The sequence below is a fragment of the Oncorhynchus masou genome, chromosome 17 (genome assembly GCF_036934945.1).
Source record: "Oncorhynchus masou masou isolate Uvic2021 chromosome 17, UVic_Omas_1.1, whole genome shotgun sequence".
Classification (NCBI taxonomy): Eukaryota; Metazoa; Chordata; class Actinopteri; order Salmoniformes; family Salmonidae; genus Oncorhynchus; species Oncorhynchus masou.
In genome coordinates, this window is record NC_088228.1 from 16054661 (window position 1) to 16077621 (window position 22961).

The following is a 22961-nucleotide window of genomic DNA, read 5'->3' on the forward strand; positions in this document are numbered from 1 at the left end:
CCTGATCATTCTTCACTGGAAGTATTTAATTTCGTTTAGGGATCGATGCATGCGTTCTAAGGCACTGCATCTCAGTGCTTGAGGCGTCACTACTGATACCCAGGTTCGATTCCAGGCTGTATCACAACCGGCCGTGATTGGGAGTCCCATAGTGCGGCGCACAATTTGCCCAGTTTCGTCCGGTATAGGCCGTAAATGTAAATAATTTGTTCCTAGTAACTGACTTGCCTAGTTAAATAAAATGTATAAAATAGACAACACTAGCCTGCCTTATTTGAGTGTTTGAATTGTAGCATAATGGAAAATGTATTTAGTCTAATAGCTCAAACATTGCTCAAGTCGCTGGACTAGTTTTTCCACTGTCTTGCCCTACTGCCACGTATCATGGCAGTGGACTGTAGGTCGACAAGTACTTGAAAACATAGTTTTACCCCTGACCAGTAAAATGCTGTACAGCCTTGATTTCGTCGCATAAAGTATGTGCCTTGTTGTACAGAGGTGAGTAAGTAAGCCGCGTGCGCGTTGACGAGCGAGACTATTTCAGTAGCCTATTCTGATTGCGCCGAAGGAAGTTTCTTCATTCTCTGTTGTGTAAATAAGAGTAACTTACTTTTGTATGTGATGGGCGTGAAATGTGATACAGTACCGACATGAAGTCCGGAGAGGAGACGGATTACGAGGGAGACCTAAATAGTTTGCCCGACGACTCCAACTTTGTCAAACCTTATTTATTAGAACTGAGACAGAGGGCACAGAAAGACATCATCGACCCGCAGCAAAGCTTGAATTGGTCAGACAGTTTTCTAATAAAGTTTCTGCGAGCGAGAGACTTTAATGTTGATCTGTCACTGAAGGTTGGTATCTCGGTGGGTTAAAGGTATTGAGAAATTGAAACTGTTTAGGCTATGCCGCATGTTGCCCAGCTAGCACATTGGTTCCTTCGAAGTTGTGGGAACGTACGTGTTTGGTATCCCATTGGTCAAAACACTTACGAAGCCGTAACTGTTTTGACTGGTAAAACTGAAAACGTTTTAAATGTTCTGAGAACAAAAGTTAAAATTTCGCCTGTTTATATATTTTTTTAAATTGCAGCGAGGTTCTGAGAATGTTTTACTATGGTTCCCTGAACATTTTCCTATGAGGTTTTATGAACTTTCTGAGAATGGAAATTATAGGTTATTTGAAGATGATTAACGTTCTGATAACCTTTTCAATAACTCAATAAAACTGATAGCCTAGTTTAACTATTTTGAACTCCAAGCACAGATAGGACACATGGTAATTAATTCCCAAGGAATTAATCCTACAACCATTTTTTTTGTGGCATGTGTGTTTAAAAAACATGACTTTAAATGACTTTAAATAGAACCATGATAGTCTGTAGGAAATGTTAAGCTGAAGTACTGAAATTCTCAAAGAAGAATGCTGTTTTATAATGTTCTCAGAAAACAATTTGAGAATTACTTTAAATAAAACCATAAGGTAGAAACCTGGAGGAAACATGCTGAAGTACTAAAATTCCCACCTAAGAAACATAGTTCTCAGAACATTATGTGCGAGCTGGTTATCCTGCACCATTTCCAGAAAATTGTGGGAAGGTTGTATGCAAAATAACCATAAGACTAAGCTCAAAGAAACATGGTTCTCAGAACGTTTATGTGCTAGCTGGGTTTCGATGCCTATCGCACTTGTTTAGAACTTGGACTCAAAGACTGTTTGTCACTGAAAGAATGTTGGGTCCATGCCAACTGGACTAACGGGGAAAATAAACTATTTGGGCTACAGGTTGTTGCTATGTGAGGAAGTTTTAAACGACCAGATTGCATCACATGCATGGATAATGTCAAAAAAGACATTTTGCTTTGCAATAGTTGGACGTTTTGGACCTCTCCAAAACTAAACATTCACTGTAGGATAGGCAATGCTGGCATAGGAGTGTGAATTCTATTGTATCATTCATGGTTTAAACACTTGTAAGTTCATGTTTATATGTGTCTTAACTGCATTCAACAAAATGTGTGGCATAGTTCATGTCTGTAGCCCTGTATCCTGTTCATAGCCTACAAATGTCAGTCAGTGCACATAGGTTTGTAAAACATTTCCCAGCTTGGCGCTTAACAGTGTCCACACAGCCTGACATGATTTGACAGGATGACAGCTGGCTGTGGGTCCTCTGTTGCAATCCCCAAAATATGTATTTTCTTTCTCTTTCTATCTATAGCTACTCTTTAATTACCAGCGTTGGAGGAGAGAGTGCCCAGAGATCAGTGCCAACCTGCAGCCGTCCTCTGTCCTGGGACTCCTCCAGAATAACTACCATGGAGTGCTGAGGGACCGGGACCTCAGCGGCAGCAGAGTGCTCATCTATAGGATCGGTTAGTTCTCACCTCTATGGTCTCTTGGGGTGGCAGGGTAGCCTAGTGGTTAGAGCGTTGGACTAGTAACCGGAAGGTTGCAAGTTCAAACCCCCGAACTGACAAGGTACAAATCTGTCGTTCTTCCCCTGAACAGGCAGTTAACCCACCTAGGCCGTCAATAAGAAAATAAGAATTTGTTCTTAACTGACTTGCCTAGTTAAATAAAGGTTAAAATACATAGGGTGTGGTCTGGGTGTCAGGCAAGGCATAAATCAAAAGGAATAATCTGCCCATGGCTGTGTAAGGAGATGGAATACTCTTCAATATAGGTTACTCTATAGTAGGGGTATTGAACTCTTCACATACAAGGTCTGGAGAACTGCTGGTTTTCTGTTCTACCTGATAATGAATTGTACCCACCTGGTGTCCCAGATACATTTTTTTTTAAAGCAGTGGAACTGGCTTCGAGGTCAAGGTTTGAATTTGAGGGCTATCTATAGGGTGTCATTTGAGATGTGTTGGCTTTTCTCCTCAGGCCAGTGGAACCCCAAAGACTTCACAGTGTACGAGGTGTTCCGTGTCAGTCTGATCACATCTGAGCTGATCGTCCAGGAGACGGAGACTCAGAGGAATGGACTAAAAGCCATTTTTGACATGCAGGGATGGTGCTTCGCTCATGCCCTCCAGATCAACCCCTCCCTGGCCAAAAGGATCTCCTCTGTGCTCACGGTAGGTTATCTGTTGAACTGGGTCATGTTCATTAGGACACTCATTTTCAACTACTGTTTTAATGGGCCCGTCCGCTGGTTTGAGAAATAATCTTTGTATGATATGTGTTAGAATAACATGATCAGTAATTGTAAAGGTCTAAGGATATGGTTAGTTCTGGATCCAGAGTTGCCGAAATCTCATATGTTACTCTTACAGAATATACTGTAAGTCTGTAATACTACTGTACTAAAGGTAGAATGAGCAAGATGATGTAGATGCACAAAGCAAACAACAGTAATTAGCCAATATCCGCAACAACTAAGAGCGTTGTAGTGTGAGGCTGAACTTCTCCTCTGTTGTAATGGGAAGCACAACGGTGCACATGCACAGATACTTTGTGTGACTGTGTGAGAGCAAAGTGTTGCACCCCGCTCATCTCAATATCTGCGGTGCTGCTCGTTGCAACATCATCTAGCTGAGTCTAGCTTTAAGCCTCTATTTGAATGTGATCCCCTCAGGACTCGTTCCCTCTGAAGGTGCGAGGGATCCATCTGATCAACGAGCCCATATTCTTCAGACCCGTCTTCGCCATGCTCCGCCCATTTCTGCCCGATAAGATCAAACAGCGGGTCAGTCGCCAGGCTTCATCATTCACGTTCTTGCACTGACTCTTGTTTTCACCTGGATACATCTCTTTCATACGTTTAACGGGAGTGATGGAGATGATGTTGTTTAGAGCAGGTTCTTCTAACCCGTGATGATGGTGACAACAATGTTGATCATGACGGCAGTGATACTAATTAATGTCAATGCTCTCCTGTCTTACTCCTAGATCCATATGCATGGCAGCACCTTCAAAGAGACTCTGAGGGATTTTTTCTCCGAAGACATCCTCCCCCAGGAGTACGGGGGCAGCGGACCCTCCCTGGAAGAGGTGTGTCAGGAGTGGACCTCCCACATCCTGCAGTCTGAGGAACTCCTCACCCAGCTTTCCATCTACCCTGCAGTAGATGAGGTCACCTCTGACCCAGAACCTGACAGCCAGTCTGCCTACAGCTCCTGACTCCCCATAGACTACACATCCCAGAGTGTATCTCACTGACCAACCACACAACTCGTAGCATCCTTCTGAAGTCCAATTTCTTATTCCTTCCTTCACCTTCTTTTTTAAGGGAAGTCCAATCGATATGGTTGGGGTGCACAACTTGAGCTCTCGGTCCAAGATTGTCTGCTAGTTTTGAGTTTATATGAGCATCCTGTTTATTTATTTCAAGTTTTTATCAGTAGTTGATGAAACGATAGGATGATGACGAGGGATGCTCGGTAGGAGCTAGTGCTCAAAATAGTATCATAACACATTGTGTTTCAGTAATAACACATTGGAATTGGGCCTAGACAACTTTTCTCCATCTCATCTGTTTTATGGGGTTTGCAAACATTTATATTATTGGGACGGCAGGTAGCCTAGCGGGTGGGAGCGATGAGCCAGTAACCGAAAGGTTGCTAGATCGAATCCCAGAGCTGACAAGGTAAAACATTTCATTCTGCCCCTGAGCAAGGCAGTTAACACACTGTTCCCTGGGTGCAAAAGTGTTGATTAAGGCAGCCCTCCGTGGCTCTCTGATTCAGAGGGGTTGGGTTAAATGCAGAAGACACATTTCAGTTGAATGCGTTCAGTTGTAAGACTGACTAGGTATCCCCCTTTACTCAACCAAAAGAAAGAAATGTGCTTCCATAATGTGTTAAAACAAAAGACAAGGTTAAATACATATTTTAGCTATTTGTACAGTTCTGTGAATGTCTAGTGTAGTGGTGAAGTGTATTTTTATACAATGATTGGTGTTTTAATTAATTACGAAGATTAAGTGCTTAGTTCTTTACTCAAATTAGTATAAGCTGAGCCAGCCTGTTCTTGGAAAGATCCGTTAATCCAGATTGATAATACAAGATAGCAAAAATCCCTGAATATCCTTTGCCCAGTCTGTAGTAGCAAACTCAGAGGAAATTGATTCAGTTCTTTGCTGTTTTGTCTTTTTCTCACAGACAATTATGAAAGAAATGTCCTCACATTTTGTTCACATTTTTTTTTAAAGAAAGACAATGTTTTCAACATCTCTCTCACTCAGATGAGAGAAGTGCTAAATACGTCTCTGTTTATTATTACAGAAGCTCTAGTCCAGTGAAGGCTGCTGAGGGGAGGACGGTGCATGGTGGCTGGAATGGAGTCAATGGAATGGTTCCAAACACATCAAACGCGTGGTTTGCATGTGGTTGATACCATTCCATTGACTCCATTCCAGCCATTGTTATGAGCTGCCCTCCCTTCAGCAGCATTCACTGCTCTAGTCCATTCCCCGTCTTCATGTGAAACAGTCCAAAGGTCTAAAAGCCGTCCAAAGGGGCAGTGTGTTGAGCTTAGTTAGGTTCTCTCACAACATTGTGTTGAGCCTGGCTGGGATCTTTCTCAGTCTACTGTGTTGAGTTTGGCTGGGCTCTCTCCCCTCCTGACCTTAGGCCCTCAGTAAACTCAGTAAACAAGCCCTCTGTCCATGTATGAGGAGATTTCATCACATTTGGATGGCTTGATTTAATAATGTTCAGTTATGCTTTATTTGTGTCCGTTTGTTTGGAGTTTAGGAGCAAGACGAGCAAAATGATTTTTGATGAAGTGCCTCTGTGTTTCTCTATTGATATTCTACTTGAGGCTTGTTGGAACACATTGCTTGCTACATCTTTATGACCAATATCATTGCATTGAGGAAATGTGAACATACCAGTAATTTAAAATAACTTTTGTAAGCTTTGCGTCATTCAGTGGTTCCTGATAGACCGTCATCTTGCTTCCTCATGGCAAAGGTTTACTTTTCCTACTATTATTAGCTATTGGAATAGTACTGTAATTAAACAACTTGCACTATTGAAAGTTTATTAAACTGCTATAGAAGGTGAATATTTTATTAAAATATCAAATTAATATTACCCTCATTGTCCTGACATTTTGTAAATATGTTTAAAATACCTTAAAGTACTACTTAAGTAGTTTTTGGGAGTATCTGTACTTTACAACTTTTACTTCACTACATTCCTAAAGAAAATAATCTACTTTTTACTCCACACATTTCCCCTAAAACCCAAAAGCACTTGTTACATTTTGAATGCTTAGCAGGACAGGGAAATTGTCTAATTCACACTCTTACCAGGAGAACATCTCCGGTCATCCCTACTGCCTGTGATATGGTGGACTCACTAAAAACACATTTTTAGTTTGTAAATTATGTCTGGGTGTTGGAGTGTATCTCTGGCTATCTGTAAATTAAAAAAAAACAAGAAAAGGGTGCTGTGTAGTTTGCTTAATATAAAGAAGTTGAAATTATTTTTACTTTTGATACTTAAGTATATTTAAAACCAAATACTTTTAAACTTTTACTCAAGTACTATTTTACTGGGTGACTTTTACTTGAATTATTTTCTGTTAAAGTATCTTTACTCAAGTATGACAATTGAGTACTTTTTCCACCACAGCTTATTCTTACCAATTACATTTTAACTTCCAGGTTTTCTGAATTTCAGTCTATGCCCTCTGCTCTAATCGAAAGAAATGCATAGAAGTGGGAGGGAGGGAAAGCAACACATCAGTCTATTACCATGTATTTATCTAGTTCCTTTATGAAAATTGCCCTGTAGAGGGGAGTGCAACCGTTTTTCCTCCTATGGAATTCCCTTACTTCCCTGGTGAATGAGTATGGAGGACGAAGAACTTTCAGTGGGAAGAATTTGAGTGTCCACAGACAATGTTTTCCATGACATTTCATAAAATGACTAGGCTCAAAAGCATAGAAAAATAATCAGTCACAGAACAGTAATTACTGGATATTTAACTGGTCTAGTGTTGCCATCTAGTGGGGAAAATATGAGTCCAAAGTCCAAACGCTTTTGAGTTAGTATCTCCACATCCTGAATTCTCTTTACTATGCCGTAAAATATTTATGACTATCAATTCTCATTGTCAAATTACTCGTAAGCATGCCTACTATTAGACCTGATGCCATGAGCTGTACACAACTCCATAAACCCACTGTCAAGATAATATAATCTTTATTAAATTGACTATTTTACAGAACAAAATGATTATTAAAATTACCAATTGAATCCTCTGGAGGATAAAGAGAAATCTGTCTTGTTCTTGGCATTGAGGCCCAGACAGCCAGACGGACTAGAAGAGACGAATGTGACAGATTCACATACTATTAAGTTCACATACAGTACCAGTCAAAAGTTTGGATACATCTACTCATTCCAGGTTTTTTCTTTTTAAAAACAATTCTACATTGTAGAATAATACTGAAGACATCAAAACTATGAAATAACACATGGAATCATGTTGTAACCAAGAAAGTGTTGAACAAATCAAAATATATTTTATATATATTTTCAAAGTAGCCACCCTATGTCTTGAAAACAGCTTTGCACACTCTTAGCATTCTCTCAACCAGCTTCATGAGGTAGTCGCCTGGAATGCATTTCAATTAACAGGCCTTGTTAAAAGTTATTCAGTGGAATTTATTTCCTTCTAATGCGTTTGAGCCAATTCGTTGTGCTGTGACAAGGTAGGGGTGGTATACAGAAGGTAGCCCTATTTGAAAAAAGACAAAGTCCATATTATGGCAAGAACCGCTCAAATAAGCAAAGATAAATGACAGTCGATCATTACTTTAAGACATGAAGGAAGGTCAATCTGAAACATTTCAAGAACTTTGAACGTTTCTTCAAGTGCAGTCGCAAAAACCATCAAGCACTATGATGAAACTGGCTCTCATGAGGACCGCCACAGGAAAGGAAGACCCAGAGTTACCTCTGCTGCAGTGGATAAGTTCATTAGAGTTACCAGCCTCAGAAATTGCAGCCCAAATAAATTCTTCACAGAGTTCAAGTAACAGACACATCTCAACATCAACTGTTCAGAGGAGACTGTGTGAATCAGGCCTTCATGGTCAAATTTCTGCAAAGAAACCACTACTAAAGGACACCAATAAGAAGAAGAGACTTGCTTGGGCCAAGAAACATGAGCAATGGACATTAGATCGGTGGAAATCTGTCCTTTGGTCTGAGTCCAAATTTGAGATTTTTTATTCCAACTGCCGTGTCTTTGTGAGACACAGAGTAGGTGAGCGGATGATCTCCGCATGTGTAGTTCCCATCGTGAAGCATGGAGGAGGTGTGATGATGTGTGGGTGCTTTGCTGGTGACACTGTCAGTGATTTATTTAGAATTCAAGGCACACTTAACCAGCATGGCTATCACAGCATTCTGCAGCCATACACCATCCCATCTGGTTTGCGCTTAGTGGGACTGTTATTTGTTTTTCAACAGGACAATGACCCAAAACACACATCTAGGCTGTGTAAGGGCTATTAGACCAAGAAGGAGAGGGATGGTGCTGCATCAGATGACCTGGCCTCCACAATCACAATCACCCGACTCCAACCAAATTGAGATGGTTTGGGATGAATTGGGCCGTAGAGTGAAGGAAAAGCAGCCAACAAGGTCTCAGCATATGTGGGAATTTGAAGCTCGTTGAGAGAATGCCAAGTGTGCAAAGCTGTCATCAAGGCAAAGGGTGGCTACATTGAAGAATTTAAAATATATTTTGATTTGTTTAACACTTTTTTTGGTTACTTACATGATTCCATATGTGTTATTTAATAGTTTTGACGTCTTCACTACTTTTCTAAAATGTAGAAAATAGTTTAAAAAAAAGTAAAATTAAAAAATTGAACGAGTAGATGTGTCCAAACATCTGACTGGTTCTGGACAACACCTAGTAGTCAGGATCAGTCAATCAAATGTATTATCAGCAGATGTCAGAATGTGCTATACAGAAACTCAGCCTAAAACCCCAAACAGCAAGCAATGTAGAAGCACGGTGGCTAGGAAAAACTCCATGGAAAGGAAGGAACCAAGGAATAAACCTGGAGAGGAACCAGGCTCTGAGGGATGGTGAGTCCTCTTCAGTAGGATCCTGTCAATGGAAATACTATGTTTCACAGACCCATTGACTTTCTTCACATTTTGTTTTCTTACAGCCATATTGATTAACTGATTAAATCGGGTTTTCCCCTCATCAATCTACACAAAATACCCTATGACAATGAAAACATATATAGTTTTGCTAAAAAAACATATTTAACTGCAATACCATATTTACAGAAGTATTCAGACCCATTACTCAGTACTTTCCTGAAGCACCTTTGGCAGCAATTATATATATATATATATATATTCAATTTTATTTAACCAGGTAGGCTAGTTGAGAACAAGTTCTGGCCAAGATAAAGCAAAAACAACAACACAGAGTTACACATGGAATAAACAAACATACTATCAATAATACAATAGAAAAAGTCTATATACAGGGTGTGCAAATGAGGTAGGATAAGGGAGGTAAGGCAATAAATAGGCCAGAGTGACAAAATAATAACAATATAGCAAATAAACACTAAATTACAATTTAGCATTAACACTGGAATGATAGATGTGCAGAAGATGAGTGTGCAAGTAGAGATATTGGGGTGCAAAGGAGCGAAATAAATATAATAAATAACAGTACGGGGATGAGGTAGTTGGATGGGCTATGTACAGGTGCAATGATCTGTGAGCTGCTCTGATACCTGGTGCTTGAAGTTAGTGAGGGAGATATGAGTCTCCAGCTTCAGTGATTTTTGCAATTTGTTCCAGTCATTGGCAGCAGAGAACTGGAAGGAAAGGCGGCCGAAAGAGGAATTGGCTTAGGGATGACCAGTGAAATATACCTGCTGGAGAGCGTGCCACGGGTGGGTGCTGCTATGGTGACCAGTGAGCTGAGATAAGGCGGGGCTTTACCTAGCAAAGACTTATAGATGACCTGCAGCCAGTGAGTTTGACGATGAATATGAAGCGTGGGCCAGCCAATGAGAGCATACAGGTTGCAGTGGTGGATAGTATATGGGGATTTGGTGACAAAACGAATGGTACTGTGATAGACTGCATCCAATTTTATGAGTAGAGTGTTTGAGGCTGTTGGGTAAATGACATCACCGAAGTCAAGGATCGGTAGGATAGTCAGTTTTACAAGTGTATGTTTGGCACCATGAGTGAAGGATGCTTTGTTGCGAAAACAGGAAGCCGATTCTAGATTTCATTTTGGATTGGAGATGCTTAATGTGAGTCTGGAAGGAGAGTTTACAGTCTAACCAGACACCTAGGTATTTGTAGTTGTCCACATATTCTAAGTCAGATGGGCAGGTGTGGGCAGTGATCGGTTGAAGAGCATGCATTTTGTTTTACTTGCAGTTGGAGGCCACGGAAGGAGAGTTGTATGGCATTGAAACTCGTCTGGAGGTTAGTTAACACAGTATCCAAAGAAGGCCCAGAAGTATACAGAATGGTGTCTTCTGTGTCGAGGTGGATCAGAGAATCACCCGCAGCAAGAGCGACATCATTGATGTATACAGAGAAGAGAGTCGGCCCGAAGATTGAACCCTGTGGCATCCCCATAGAGACTCCCAGAGGTCCGGACAGCAGGCCCTCCAATTTGACACACTGAACTCTGTCTGAGAAGTAGTTGGTGAACCAGGCGAGGCAGTCATTTGAGAAACCAAGGCTGTTGAGTCTGCCGATAAGAATGTGGTGATTGGGAGCCTCCTGGGTGTGCCATCAGAGACTCTGGGTTCGAGCCCAAGCTCTGTCGCAGCTGGCCGCGACCGGGAGGTCATTGGGGCGACGCACAATTGGCCTAGCGTCGTCCGGGTTAGGGAGAGCTTGGCCGGTAGGGATATCCTTGTCTCATCGCGCACCAGCGACTCCTGTGGCGGGCCGGGCTCAGTGCACGCTGGCCAGGTCGCTAGGGGTATGGTGTTTCCTCCGACACATTGGTGTGGCTGGCTTCCAGGTTGGATGCGCGCTGTGTTAAGAAGCAGTGCGGTTGGGTTGTGTCTCGGAGGACGCATGGCTCTCGACCTTCGTCTCTCCCGAGCCTGTATGGGAGTTGTAGCGATGAGACGAGATACTAAAAATTGGATACCATGAAATTGGGGAGAAAAAGGGGGGTATTTTTTTTATTTAAAAAAGATTGTGGTGATTGACAGAGTCGAAAGCCTTGGCCAGGTCGATGAATACAGCTGCACAGTATTGTCTCTTATCGATGGCGGTTATGATATCGTTTAGGACCTTGAGTGTGGCTGAGGTGCACTGATGGCCAGCTCGGAAACCAGATTGCATAGCGGAGAAAATACGGTGGGATTCGAAATGGTCGGTGATCTGTTTGTTAACTTGGCTTTCGAAGACCTTATTAGGATAGATATAGGTCTGTAGCAGTTTGGGTCTAGAGTGTCTCCCCCTTTGAAAAGAGGATGATCGCGGCAGCTGTCCAATCTTTGGGGATTTCAAAAAGAGAGGTTGAACAGGATAGAAATAGGGTTTGCAACAATTTCAACAAATAATTTTAGAAAGAGAGGGTCCAGATTGTCTAGCCCGGCTGATTTGTAGGTGTCCAGATTTTGCAGCTCTTTCAGAACATCAGCTATCTGGATTTGAGTGAAGGAGAAATGGGGGAGGCTTGGGCAAGTTGCTGTGGGGTGTACAGGGCTGTTGACCGGGGTAGAGGTAGCCAGGTGGAAAGCATGGCCAGCCGTAGAAAATGCTTATTGAAATTCTCAATTATCGCAGATTTATCGGGGGTGACAGTGTTTCTAACCTCAGTGCAGTGGGCAGCTGGGAGGGGGTGCTCTTATTCTCCATGGACTTTACAGTGTCACAGAACGTTTTGGAGTTTGTGCTACAGGATGCAAATTTCTGTTTAATAAAGATAGCCTTTCCTTTCCTAACTGCCTGTGTAGATTGGTTCCTAACTTCCCTGAAAAGTTGCATATTGCAGGGCTATTCGATGCTAATGCAGTACGCCACAGGATGTTTTGTGCTGGTCAAGGGCTGTCAGGTCTGGAGTGAACCAAGGGCGATATCTGTTCCTGGTTAAAACATTTTTGAATGGGGCATGTTTATTAAAGATGGTGAGGAAAGCACATTTAATGAATAACCAAGGCATCATTTACTGATGGAATGAGGTCAATATCCTTCCAGGATACCTGGGCAGGCTCGCTGAAGTCTTTTAGGGAGCGTTTGACAGAGATGATGGGTGGTTGTTTGACCGCAGACCCATTTCAGGTGCAGGCAATGATGCAGTGATCGCTGAGATCCTGGTTGAACACAGCAGAGGTGTATTTGGAGGGCAGGTTGGTTAGGATGATATCTATGAGGGTGCCCATGTTTACGGATTTGGGGTTGTACCTGGTAAATTCCATGATAATTTGTGTGGGATTGAGGGCATCAAGCTTAGATTGTAGGATGGCCAGGGTGTTAAGCATGTCCCAGTTTAGGTCACCTAACAGCACGAGCTCTGAAGATAGATGGGGGGCAAAGCATCCCCAAACCATCACACCACCACCACCATGCTTGACTGTTGGTATAAGGTTCTTACTGTGAAATGCAGTATTTGGTTTTCGCCAGGCATAATGGGACCCACGTCGTCTAAACAGTTACACTTTTGACTCATCCGTCCATAGAACATTCTTCCAGGAGTCTTGATGATCATTCAGGTGCTTCCAGGTTATTTTCTGGCAAACTTGAATCAACTTTTTGGATGAGATGGGTCCCATTATGTCTGACAAAAACCAAACACTGCTTTCACAGTAAGAACTTCATACCAACGGTCAAGCATGGTGGTGGTAGTGTGATGGTTTGGGGATGCTTTGCTGCCTCAGGACCCGGAGGACTTGCCTTAATAGAAGGAACCATGAATTCTGCTCTGTATCAGAGAATTCTACAGGAGAATGTCAGATCATCCGTCCGTGAGCTGAAGCGCAGCTGGGTCATGCAGTAAGACAATGATCCAAAACACACAATCAAGTCTACATGAAAATGGTTAAAAAAGCAACAAATATTAAGTTTTAGAATGGTCAATTCAAAGTCCAGACCTAATCCCAATTGAAATGTTGTGACAGGACTTGAAACGAGCAGTTCATGCTTGAAAACCCACAAATGTCCCTGAGTTAAAGCAGTTCTGCATTCCTCCACAGTGATTTGAGAGACTGATCAACAACTACAGGAAGCATTTGGTTGCAGTCATTGCAGCTGAAGGTGCCACAACAACCAGTTATTGAGTGTCATGGTGCAATTACTTTTTCACACGGGGGAATTGGTTGTTGCATAACTTTGTTAATTAAATAAATAAAATAAGTATATACAGTTGAAGTCGGAAGTTTACATACACTTTAGCCAAATACATTTAAACTCAGTTTTTCACAATTCCTGAGATTTAATCCAAGTAAAAATTACCTGTCTTAGGTCTGTTAAAATCACCACTTTGTTTTAAGAATGTGAAATGTCAGTATAATAGTAGAGAGAATTATTTATTTCAGCTTTTATTCTTTCATCACATTCCCAGTGGTATTTAGTAGCATTGACTTTAAATTGTTTAATTTGGGTCAAACATTTTGGGAAGCCTTCAACAAGCTGCCCACAATAAGTTGGGTGAATTTTGGCCCATTCCTCATGACAGAGCTGGTGTAACTGAGTCAGGTTTGTAGGCCTCCTTGCTCGCACACGCTTTTTCAGTTCTACCCACACATTTTCTATAGGATTGAGGTCAGAGCTTTGTGATGGCCACTCCAATACCTTGACTTTGTTGTCCTTAAGCCATTTCGAAACAACTTTTGAAGTATGCTTGGGGTCATTGTCCATTTGGAAGACCCATTTGCGACCAAGCTTTAACTTCCTGACTGATATCTTGAGATGTTGCTTCAATATATCCACATAATTGTCCATCCTCATGATGCCATCTATTTTGTGAAGTGCACCAGTCCCTCCTACAGCAAAGCACCCCCACAACATGATGCTGCCACCCCCGTGCTTCACGGGTGGGATGGTGTTCTTCAGCTTGCAAACATCCCCCTTTTTCCTCCAAACATAACGATGGACATTATGGCCAAACAGTTCTATTTTTGTTGTGCAGTTGTAAACCGTAGTCTGGCTTTTTTTATGGAGGTTTTGGAGCAGTTGCTTCCTTGCTGAGCGGCCTTTCAGGTGATGTCGATATACGACTCGTTTTACTGTGGATATAGATAATTTTGAACCTGTTTCCTCCAGCATCTTCACAAGGTCCTTTGCTGTTGTTCTGGGATTGATTTTTACTTTTCGCAACAAAGTATGTTCATCTCTAGGAGACGACACCTTCAATTGACTCAAATTATGTCAATTAGCCTATCAGAAGCTTCTAAAGCCATGACATTATTTTCTGGAATTTTCCAAGCTGTTTTAAGGCACAGTTATCTTAGTGTATGTAAACTTCTGACCCACTGGAATTGTGATACAGTGAATTATAAGTGAAATAATCTGTCTGTAAACAATTGTTGGAAAAATTACTTGTGTCATGCATCAAGTAGATGTCCTAACCGACTTGCCAAAACTATAGTTTGTTAACAAGAAATTTGTGGAATGGTTGAAAAACGAGATTTTAAGGAGCCCAAACTAAGTGTATGTAAACTTCCAACTTCAACTCTATATGTTTATAGGTTCCCTTTATCTAATATTAGGTTTTGGTACAACATCTGATAACATTCAATATAGAAAATATGCAAAAATGTAAAAGGGGCAAATACCTTTTCACTGCACTTTTTCAAGTACTTTACACAACTGAATATAATGTAGCAAGTAATTACACATACATAAGATATTACTACATATATTACACAGTCAAAAGTTTGGACACACCTACTCATTCAAGGGTTTTTCTTCATTTGTATTATTTTCTATATTTTAGAATAATAGTGAAGACATCAAAACTATGAAATAACACATATGGAATCATGTAGTAACCAAACAAGTGTTAAACAAATCTAAATATATTTTGATTTTTCAAAGTAACCACTCTTTGCCTTGATGACAGCTCTGCACACTGTTGGCATTCTCTCTCACTCTGCTGTCCAACTCATCCCAAACCATCTCAATTGGATGGAGGCCAGTTCATCTGATTCAGCACTCCATCACTCTCCTTCTTGGTCAAATAGCCCTTACACAGCCTGAAGGTTTGTTGGGTCGTTGTCCTGTTGAAAAACAAATGACAGTCCCACTAAGTGCAAACCAGATGGGATGGCGAATCGCTGCAGAATGCTGTGGTAGCCATGCGGGTTAAGTGTGCGTGAATTCTAAATAAATCACCGACAGTGTCACCAGCAAAGCACCCACACACCATCAGACCTCCTCAATGCTTCACTGTGGGAACCACACATGCGGAGATCATACGTTCACCTACTCTGTGTCTCACAAAGACACGGCAGTTGGAACCAAAAATCTCAAATTTGGACTCATCAGACCAAAGGACAGATTTCTTGGCCCAAGCAAGTCTCTTCGTATTATTGGTGTCCTGTAGTAGTGGTTTCTTTGCAAAAATGTGGCCACGAAGTCCTGATTCACGCAGTCTCCTCTGAACAGTTTTGATGTTGAGATGTGTCTGTTACTTGAACTCTGTGAAGAATTTATTTGGGCTGCAATCAGAGGTGCAGTTAACTCTAATGAACTTATCCTCTACAACAGAGGTAACTCTGGGTCTTCCTTTCCTGTGGAGGTCCTCATTAGAGGCAGTTTCATCATAGTGCTTGATGGTTTTTGCGACTGCACTTGAAGAAATTGTCAAATTTCTTGAAATATTCCGGATTGACCGACCTTCATGTCTTAAAGTAATGATGGAGTGTTGTTTCTTTTTGCTTATTTGAGCTGTTTTTGCCATAATATGGGCTTTGTCTTTTGCCAAATAGGGCTATCTTCTGTATACCACCTCTACCTTGTCATAACACAACTGATTGGCTCAAACACATTAAGAAGAAAATAAATTCCACTAAATAACTTTTAACAAGGCACACCATTTAGTTGAAATGCATTCCAGGTGACTACCTCATGAAGCTGGTTGAGAGGATGCTAAGAGTGTGCAAAGCTGTCATCGAAGCAAAAGGTGGTTACTTTGAAGAATCTGAAATATAACATATATTTTGATTTGTTCAACACTTTCTTGGTTACTACATGATTCCATATGTGTTATTTCATGGTTTCGATGTCTTCACTATTATTCTACAATGTGGGGAAAAAAAATAAAAATAAAGACAAACTCTGGAATGAGTAGGTGTGTCCAAACCTTTGACTGGTACTGTAAATATATATATACACACACACATTTCCCTACTTCAATCAACAATTGTCCAGTTGTGCAGTTGTATTCCGGCAAAGCATGTCTAGAATTCTCTGCCTGCCACGAACCCATTTAAGGATGATGTGGACTCCTGCATGACTGGGCACGTGAGCGCAAGTTTAGCACAAGTGTACGTCACATAATTTAATATTCAACTGGAAAGTCATTATTTGTATACTGCCGCATACTTGCAGTGCATGAAGGGAGTACTTTACTTTGATAATTATAGATATCCGTTTCTGAAGAATTAGAGCAGAATCAGCATTGTGCTGACACTGGATTTAAGTGTGCAAACACGAATGAGCTCATGGAAGCTACTAGGCTATGCAATTAATTGGGCTTGTTCGAAATTGCAGCGACCGTGCAGGCAATGACTGATCTACAAAAAACCTTGCATCAATAATAACTACTCATTATCATTTGTAGATCAGTCAGTCACAATTTACCCATGACACATTACGGTTTTGATCCTCTCGAACACGGCCATTCTCTACACACGGTCTCTCATCTTGTTTGTGATGATAACTCACTTTTAGTAGGCCTTTCTATCAAATGCACATCTAACATGCGCCATTAATAAAATTCCATCACAAGGCAACGTGGCTTTAAGCGACATATTTGTTAAAAACGGTTTACAACTGCACTATGACTCCGTGATTACATAGGTTACGTAATAAAGAGCTATTACAGTACTGTGAAGAACACCGTCTGGTCTCGCGATGGATTTATCTTCTATCTTGCCACGTTCCAGTACAGAAAAAAACGGGCATGAACGAAGGCTTTCTCTAGAAGGGATACAACTTTTGTCAAAATTGACTTTATGTATCAGGTTTACGAGAATTTACGCAGCAGATTAGGATAATTAACGTATCAGGTCAGGAGAATTAGGTCAAGGTTAGGAAAATAGTTAAGGTTAGGGTTAGCGAAAACCTCCTTTTGAGGTCAAATTCGAGAAAAACTGTATCCCATCTAGACATGACCATGGACGAGGTGGTTCTAACCTGCGGGTATCCACACGATTGAATAAGACAACATCCTCTGAAAGCGAATTGGACGACATTTTCCCTTTCTCCGCCCATCTTGTCTTCGTAAAACCCTCACTGGCTGAGGGTGAAGTCACTCAAAAGTCGACGGGGTTGCTATGGGCTTCGGTTTATGAGGGCAGAGAGATTTGATTTCCACTGGGCCACCTTTATTGCAAGAAATTGACAGTGACGCTCGCTAATTTTGAATTTCCACTTGAATTCAAGCAACTTCGAATAGCCATGGTCACGAAGAAAAACCCACGAGGACAGAAACTGAAAGGTTCGTAATTTCAATTTCAGTAATGGCAGTGGTGCATGCAACCAACCTTCACTTGGCTACAGAAGGCCTTAGAAAGTTAATCGGCCGGCAAGATTTATCTTTTCATTTAGGCAAATGCAAGTTAGCCTACAATACTATAGACTCATAACCGGACAAGATGTAGCACAACGTCCACAATATACCCAAAAAGTTCCCAAACAATTGTGTCCCTTTTTATGGAGTCACCACCAACTATACATTTGTCGAGTTATAGTAAACATCACAAGTGTCTTTGTATCCAGATGATAGGCGCTTTGCCTCTCTGCTACATTGTATAACGGACGAGGCATTCGTTCGATTTGAAGCATTGTTGCAATTCGTCAAGTTACAGAGAAGCATAGCTTGAGAGGGTACCAGGTCCATTTTTGATTAAAATTGAGTGGCCCGTGCACTAATGACGACTTTGAGTCCTATCATTTCCAATTGTGCCATTGTACGTGCCATTGTACGCAGGAAGGCCAATTAAATATCTCCCTCGTAGACTACAACTGAAACTACATCAGTAGACGAGGGTATCGTCCCCTTTTTTCGTTTTCGGTCATTTCTCCAAGTGTTCACGTGTCAATAATGGAAGAACGTGGGAGGGGTTACACGTGGCTTCTATCGTCGTCGGGGTTTCAAACCAGGACCCCTATGGAGACGTTTTAATAATATGGCGCCGTTCCCCAAGTTATCAAGATAATAAGTTACAATGACGTGGTCTGAGCCCCATACTTTAAACGTTAACTAGTGGTTTAAGGGCAGCCTGACTGCAAGGGGGCGCGGGCTTTACATGTAGCCTTCGAGTCATGCTAAATGTATGTCCCCTTTGCAAAACTCCAGTTGCATTGTGACACGTGGCCTTAGAAAAGTGTACCCGAAATGTGTGTTGGCATATGACGTAGTCGTATAATGTGTTGCACATAGTAAAATATTGGCATAATCTCATAACATCAGTTTCAGTGCCCTTCCTACAATAGGCTAGGCTACTTCTAGAAATGTATTTCTAAATCCAATGACTTCATTCATCCGATACAGAACGCCTGATGTCCACTGTTTTGTACTCTTTAAATACATATGATAATCATCAGGCCACTATTCATATCGATCATATCAGTGTGAATGTTACGGGCCAGACTTTTGACTGAGCTGCAATAGTAAAACGTTTAGAAAACTAATCACAAAATTAATTACAAACGTTATATCAATTTAGTGGTTGCAAATGAGTTGAAGATGGGTCAACACACGTCGTATGTCCAGTGATAAAGGTAGAATGATGTTGTTTTTTAAACTTTGGAACATTATGTACAGTTATCAGAGCATTTCACAAGACAGCCGCCTCCTCCTTCATGTATGTTGACCGTTGATCAGGAAGTTGCAGAAAGAAATGTAGTGTAATATGTCGAGGTGACATAATTTTCTATTCTACACGACCGAGACGCGTCTGTCATACATTTATGAGTTAACATTGGTTACGTTGCACCGCCCTGAACAGGCCTCATACTCACTGCCCAAGTCTCACAATGAACTGCCTGCCTGTAGCTATAGGGATGTGACTTATTGATACATGAAAGTGAAAGCTGTTTTCGATTCTGCATTTATGATTATGTAATAAGCAGGTAAAAGTATATGCCAAGTCAAATGCTGTTCTTTATGACCAATCTAAAAATGTATGTAACCAAATATTTTCAAATGTTTTCTTTTGAATGTGCGTTCTTTCACCATATTGTTTGTTTAGAGGTTTGATTGTCAATGATATTCTACAATGGTTTTCTATGGACATTTTATTATGTATTATCAAATTGATATTTCTAAAAAATGAAATTGCCCCATCCCAGGCTTCTTCATCTCTCAGATGCTTGGTTTAATTGGACGAAGGCCAATGAAATGGTAAAGGCAACAACTGCTTGCCCTGACCTGTGTGAACATGTTATTTCTTTGCAGTGTCTTTACCCCAAACTAAATGCTATTCTTGAGGAATAATCTTGCATGTGTGGTGTGAGCTTGTTTGTATGGGATGTTTTGTTTTAGCTTGCTTGTACAAGAGTGGCAGGATTGGAAAATGTTGTATAAACTTTGCACATGCTCTTCAGCAATGCTGAAGTTGTTTGTTTTGCCCTCACTGATGTTAATTTTACTGCTATTGAATTGATAACACAGAAGTATCAATATTTGGATTCGAGTTAATCTGCCCAATTTATTGCTAGAGTCCTGCGTACAGTATGTAGGCCTGCTGCATCTCAGAGCCTGGACACGGTTGGTTCAGTTTGAACTATGGTTATGCATTTCGGGGTTCTACAACTATTGAAGAAGAGACAAGTTAGTCTTTATGGAGAGTCAGTAATATGGTTTTGAGATGATTTTAGCTATTTGCCTTTTAAAATATTCATTTTTAGTGTTGTCACGATACTAGAATTTTGACCTTGATACCTTGATAGTATTTCGACAGTAGAGGTGCGTGGATGAAGTCACGGAGGATGCCAGTTCAGGAAGAAAAGCCATATTACAACCTATGTGATGTGGTAATAGCGTTGTTTATAACCTGTTAGTTAATATCCCTTACCACCGTGAGATAGATAGATACACACACAATGCATTCGGAACGTATTCCGACCCCTTGACTTTTGGAATGCATAGTTTTTACACACCACAGTTCTACACACAATACCCAATAATGACAAAGAAAAAACAGTTTGTTTTTTTGTGCATTTATTTAAAATAAAACAGAAATATCACATTTGCATAAGTATTCCGACCCTTTACTCAGTACTTTGTTGAAGCACCTTTGGCAGCGATTACAGCCTCGAGTGTTCTTGGGTATGACTCTACAAGCTTGGCAAACCTGTATTTGGGGAGTTTCTCCTATTCTTCTCTGCAGATCCTCTCAAGTTGGATGGGGAGTGCCGCTGCACAGCTATTTTCAGGTCTCTACAGGGATGTTCGATCGGGTTCAAATCTGGGCTCTGACTGGGCCACTCAAGGACATTGAGACTTGTCGTAAAGCCATTCCTGTGTTGTCTTGGCTGTGTGCTTAGGGTCGTTGTTCTGTTGGAAGGTGAACCTTCGCCCCAGTCTGACAAAAACCAAACACTGCCTTTCACAGTAAGAACCTCATACCAACGGTCAAGCAAGGTGATGGTAGTGTGATGGTTTGGGGTCCAGCATGGTGATGGTAGTGTGATGGTTTGGGGATGCTTTGCTGCCTCAGGACCTGGAGGACTTCCATTAACAGGAGGAACCATGAATTCTGCTCTGTATCAGAGAATTCTACAGGAGAATGTCACGCCATCCGTCTGTGAGCTGAAGCGCAGCTGGGTCATGCAGTAAGACAATGATCCAAAACACACAATCAAGTCTACATGAAAATGGTTAAAAAGCAACAAACATTCAGTTTTAGAATGACCGATTCAAAGTCCAGACCTAATCCCAATTGAAATGTTGTGACGGGACTTGAAACGAGCAGTTCATGCTTGAAATCCCACAAATGTCTTTGAGTTAAAGCAGTTCTGCATTCCTCCACAGTGATTTGAGAGACTGATCAACAACTACAGGAAGCATTTGGTTGCAGTCATTGCAGCTAAAGGTGGCACAACAACCAGTTATTGAGTGTAAGGGTGCAATTACTTTTTCACACGGGGGAACTGGGTGTTGCATAACTTTGTTAATTAAATTAATAAAATAACTATATATATTTTTTGGGTTATTTGTAAAAGTTACCTAAAATGCAACCCGGATATAGATGGTCCATGAATCGGCGTATGTGAACGTGAGTAGATTACGTTTAAAACAAGATCTGACATCTTGGACACAGTCTCTAGTTCTTATTATACCTAGGCGTTAGCAAGCCCAGACAAATGTGAAGTGTTTCACATGACTTTTGGGTTGTAATCATATTTAAAATGCTCACATGAATTTCATACTAAAGATATTTTCATGACAATGTCACTCAAAAATCATTTGAATTCAGTTGCTAGTAGAATAACGTTACAATGCAAATGTCATGTGTGAAATCGTTTTGTTTTATGTTGTTTTGGAACTCAACCTCCCTTGCACTGCACTGCTTTGTAACATATTTTGCTTAGTTGTTTTGGTGGGCTGGCCCTCATCTGCTCGCTAAGCAACGTATTTATATAATTAGCTTCTGAAGCCAGAAGTTTGGCTTGCTTCTCAAAAGTGGTTTCAGCATCATGCGCAAGAAGCCTGGATAGCTTACTACTGCCCCCATGAGAAGACAAGTAGCCTGGCTATCTTACTGCTGCCCCCTTGAGAAGACAAGTAGCCTGGCTATCTTATTACTGCCCCCTTGAGAAGACAAGTAGCCTGGCTATCTTATTACTGCCCCCTTGAGAAGACAAGTAGCCTGGCTAGCTTACTACTGCCCCCATGAGAAGACAAGTAGCCTGGCTAGCTTACTACTGCCCCCATGAGAAGACAAGTAGCCTGGCTAGCTTACTACTGCCCCCTTGAGAAGACAAGTAGCCTGGCTAGCTTACTACTGCCCCCATGAGAAGACAAGTAGCCTGGCTAGCTTACTACTGCCCCCTTGAGAAGACAAGTAGCCTGGCTAGCTTACTACTGCCCCCTTGAGAAGACAAGTAGCCTGGCTAGCTTACTACTGCCCCCTTGAGAAGACAAGTAGCCTGGCTAGCTTACTACTACCCCCATGAGAAGACAAGTAACCTGGCTAGCTTACTACTGCCCCCATGAGAAGACACGTAGCCTGGCTAGCTTACTACTGCCCCCTTGAGAAGACAAGTAGCCTGGCTAGCTTACTACTGCCCCCTTGAGAAGACAAGTAGCCTGGCTAGCTTACTACTACCCCCATGAGAAGACAAGTAGCCTGGCTAGCTTACTACTGCCCCCATGAGAAGACAAGTAGCCTGGCTAGCTTACTACTGCCTCCATGAGAAGACAAGTAGCCTAGCTAGCTTACTGCTTCCCACTTGAGAAGATTCAGACAAATTGAGAGGATGGAATCTGTCTAGTAATCTGTATTCCGTATATAACGAGACAAATTTGACAGACGTACTGAAAGTTTTAAATATTTGTAGTACTTAACTGTTTTTTTGTGTTCTAGTGTCGAAAAAGTACAGACGTTTCGGGTATACCGTGCAACACTATTCATTTTAGATTTCAACTAAGCACCATTGTTAGGCTAATTTCCTGATGTTCCCACATAGCCTATATAATGCTATCACAATGCTGTTACGTTACTGGTAATGTGAGTAGTATCACTAAAGGTCACTTTGGTTATACATGCAAACTAGTGTGTTGGCTCCATGTGTTTAGAAGGAGTT

The 22961-nt window shown here is 41.3% G+C and overlaps 2 protein-coding genes across 4 annotated transcripts in view; both read left to right on the forward strand.

Annotated features, from left to right (window-relative positions):
- Positions 1-411: 411 nt before the first annotated feature.
- Positions 412-6047, forward strand: LOC135558602 (alpha-tocopherol transfer protein-like). Of its 3 annotated transcripts, none has more exons than XM_064992524.1 (5): positions 440-866; positions 2222-2375; positions 2893-3086; positions 3587-3697; positions 3901-6047. In XM_064992524.1, exons 1-5 carry the CDS (start codon positions 651-653, stop codon positions 4129-4131), a joined length of 906 nt encoding a protein of 301 aa, XP_064848596.1. In that variant the 5' UTR covers positions 440-650; the 3' UTR covers positions 4132-6047. The 3 variants fall into 3 exon arrangements, with proteins under 3 accessions (XP_064848598.1, XP_064848596.1, XP_064848597.1); XM_064992525.1 differs by having other exon boundaries at positions 478-854; XM_064992526.1 differs by lacking the exon at positions 3587-3697 and having other exon boundaries at positions 412-866.
- Positions 6048-17447: 11400 nt separating this feature from the next.
- Positions 17448-22961, forward strand: part of LOC135558603 (aspartyl/asparaginyl beta-hydroxylase-like) — a 28983-nt gene continuing 23469 nt past the window's right edge. The window contains exon 1 of the mRNA XM_064992529.1: positions 17448-17646. Coding sequence (XP_064848601.1) covers positions 17607-17646 — 40 coding nt within the window. The 5' untranslated portion in view covers positions 17448-17606. The remainder of the gene's footprint in view (positions 17647-22961) is intronic.

Bases quoted from the DNA above. Each gene is read 5' to 3' on its own strand.
- LOC135558602 (XM_064992524.1), top strand. From the start codon at position 651: ATGAAGTCCGGAGAGGAGACGGATTACGAGGGAGACCTAAATAGTTTG. The intron at 2,376-2,892 runs GTTAGTTCTCAC...TTTTCTCCTCAG, and splicing joins AGTGCTCATCTATAGGATCG to GCCAGTGGAACCCCAAAGAC. The intron at 3,087-3,586 runs GTAGGTTATCTG...TGATCCCCTCAG, and splicing joins GGATCTCCTCTGTGCTCACG to GACTCGTTCCCTCTGAAGGT.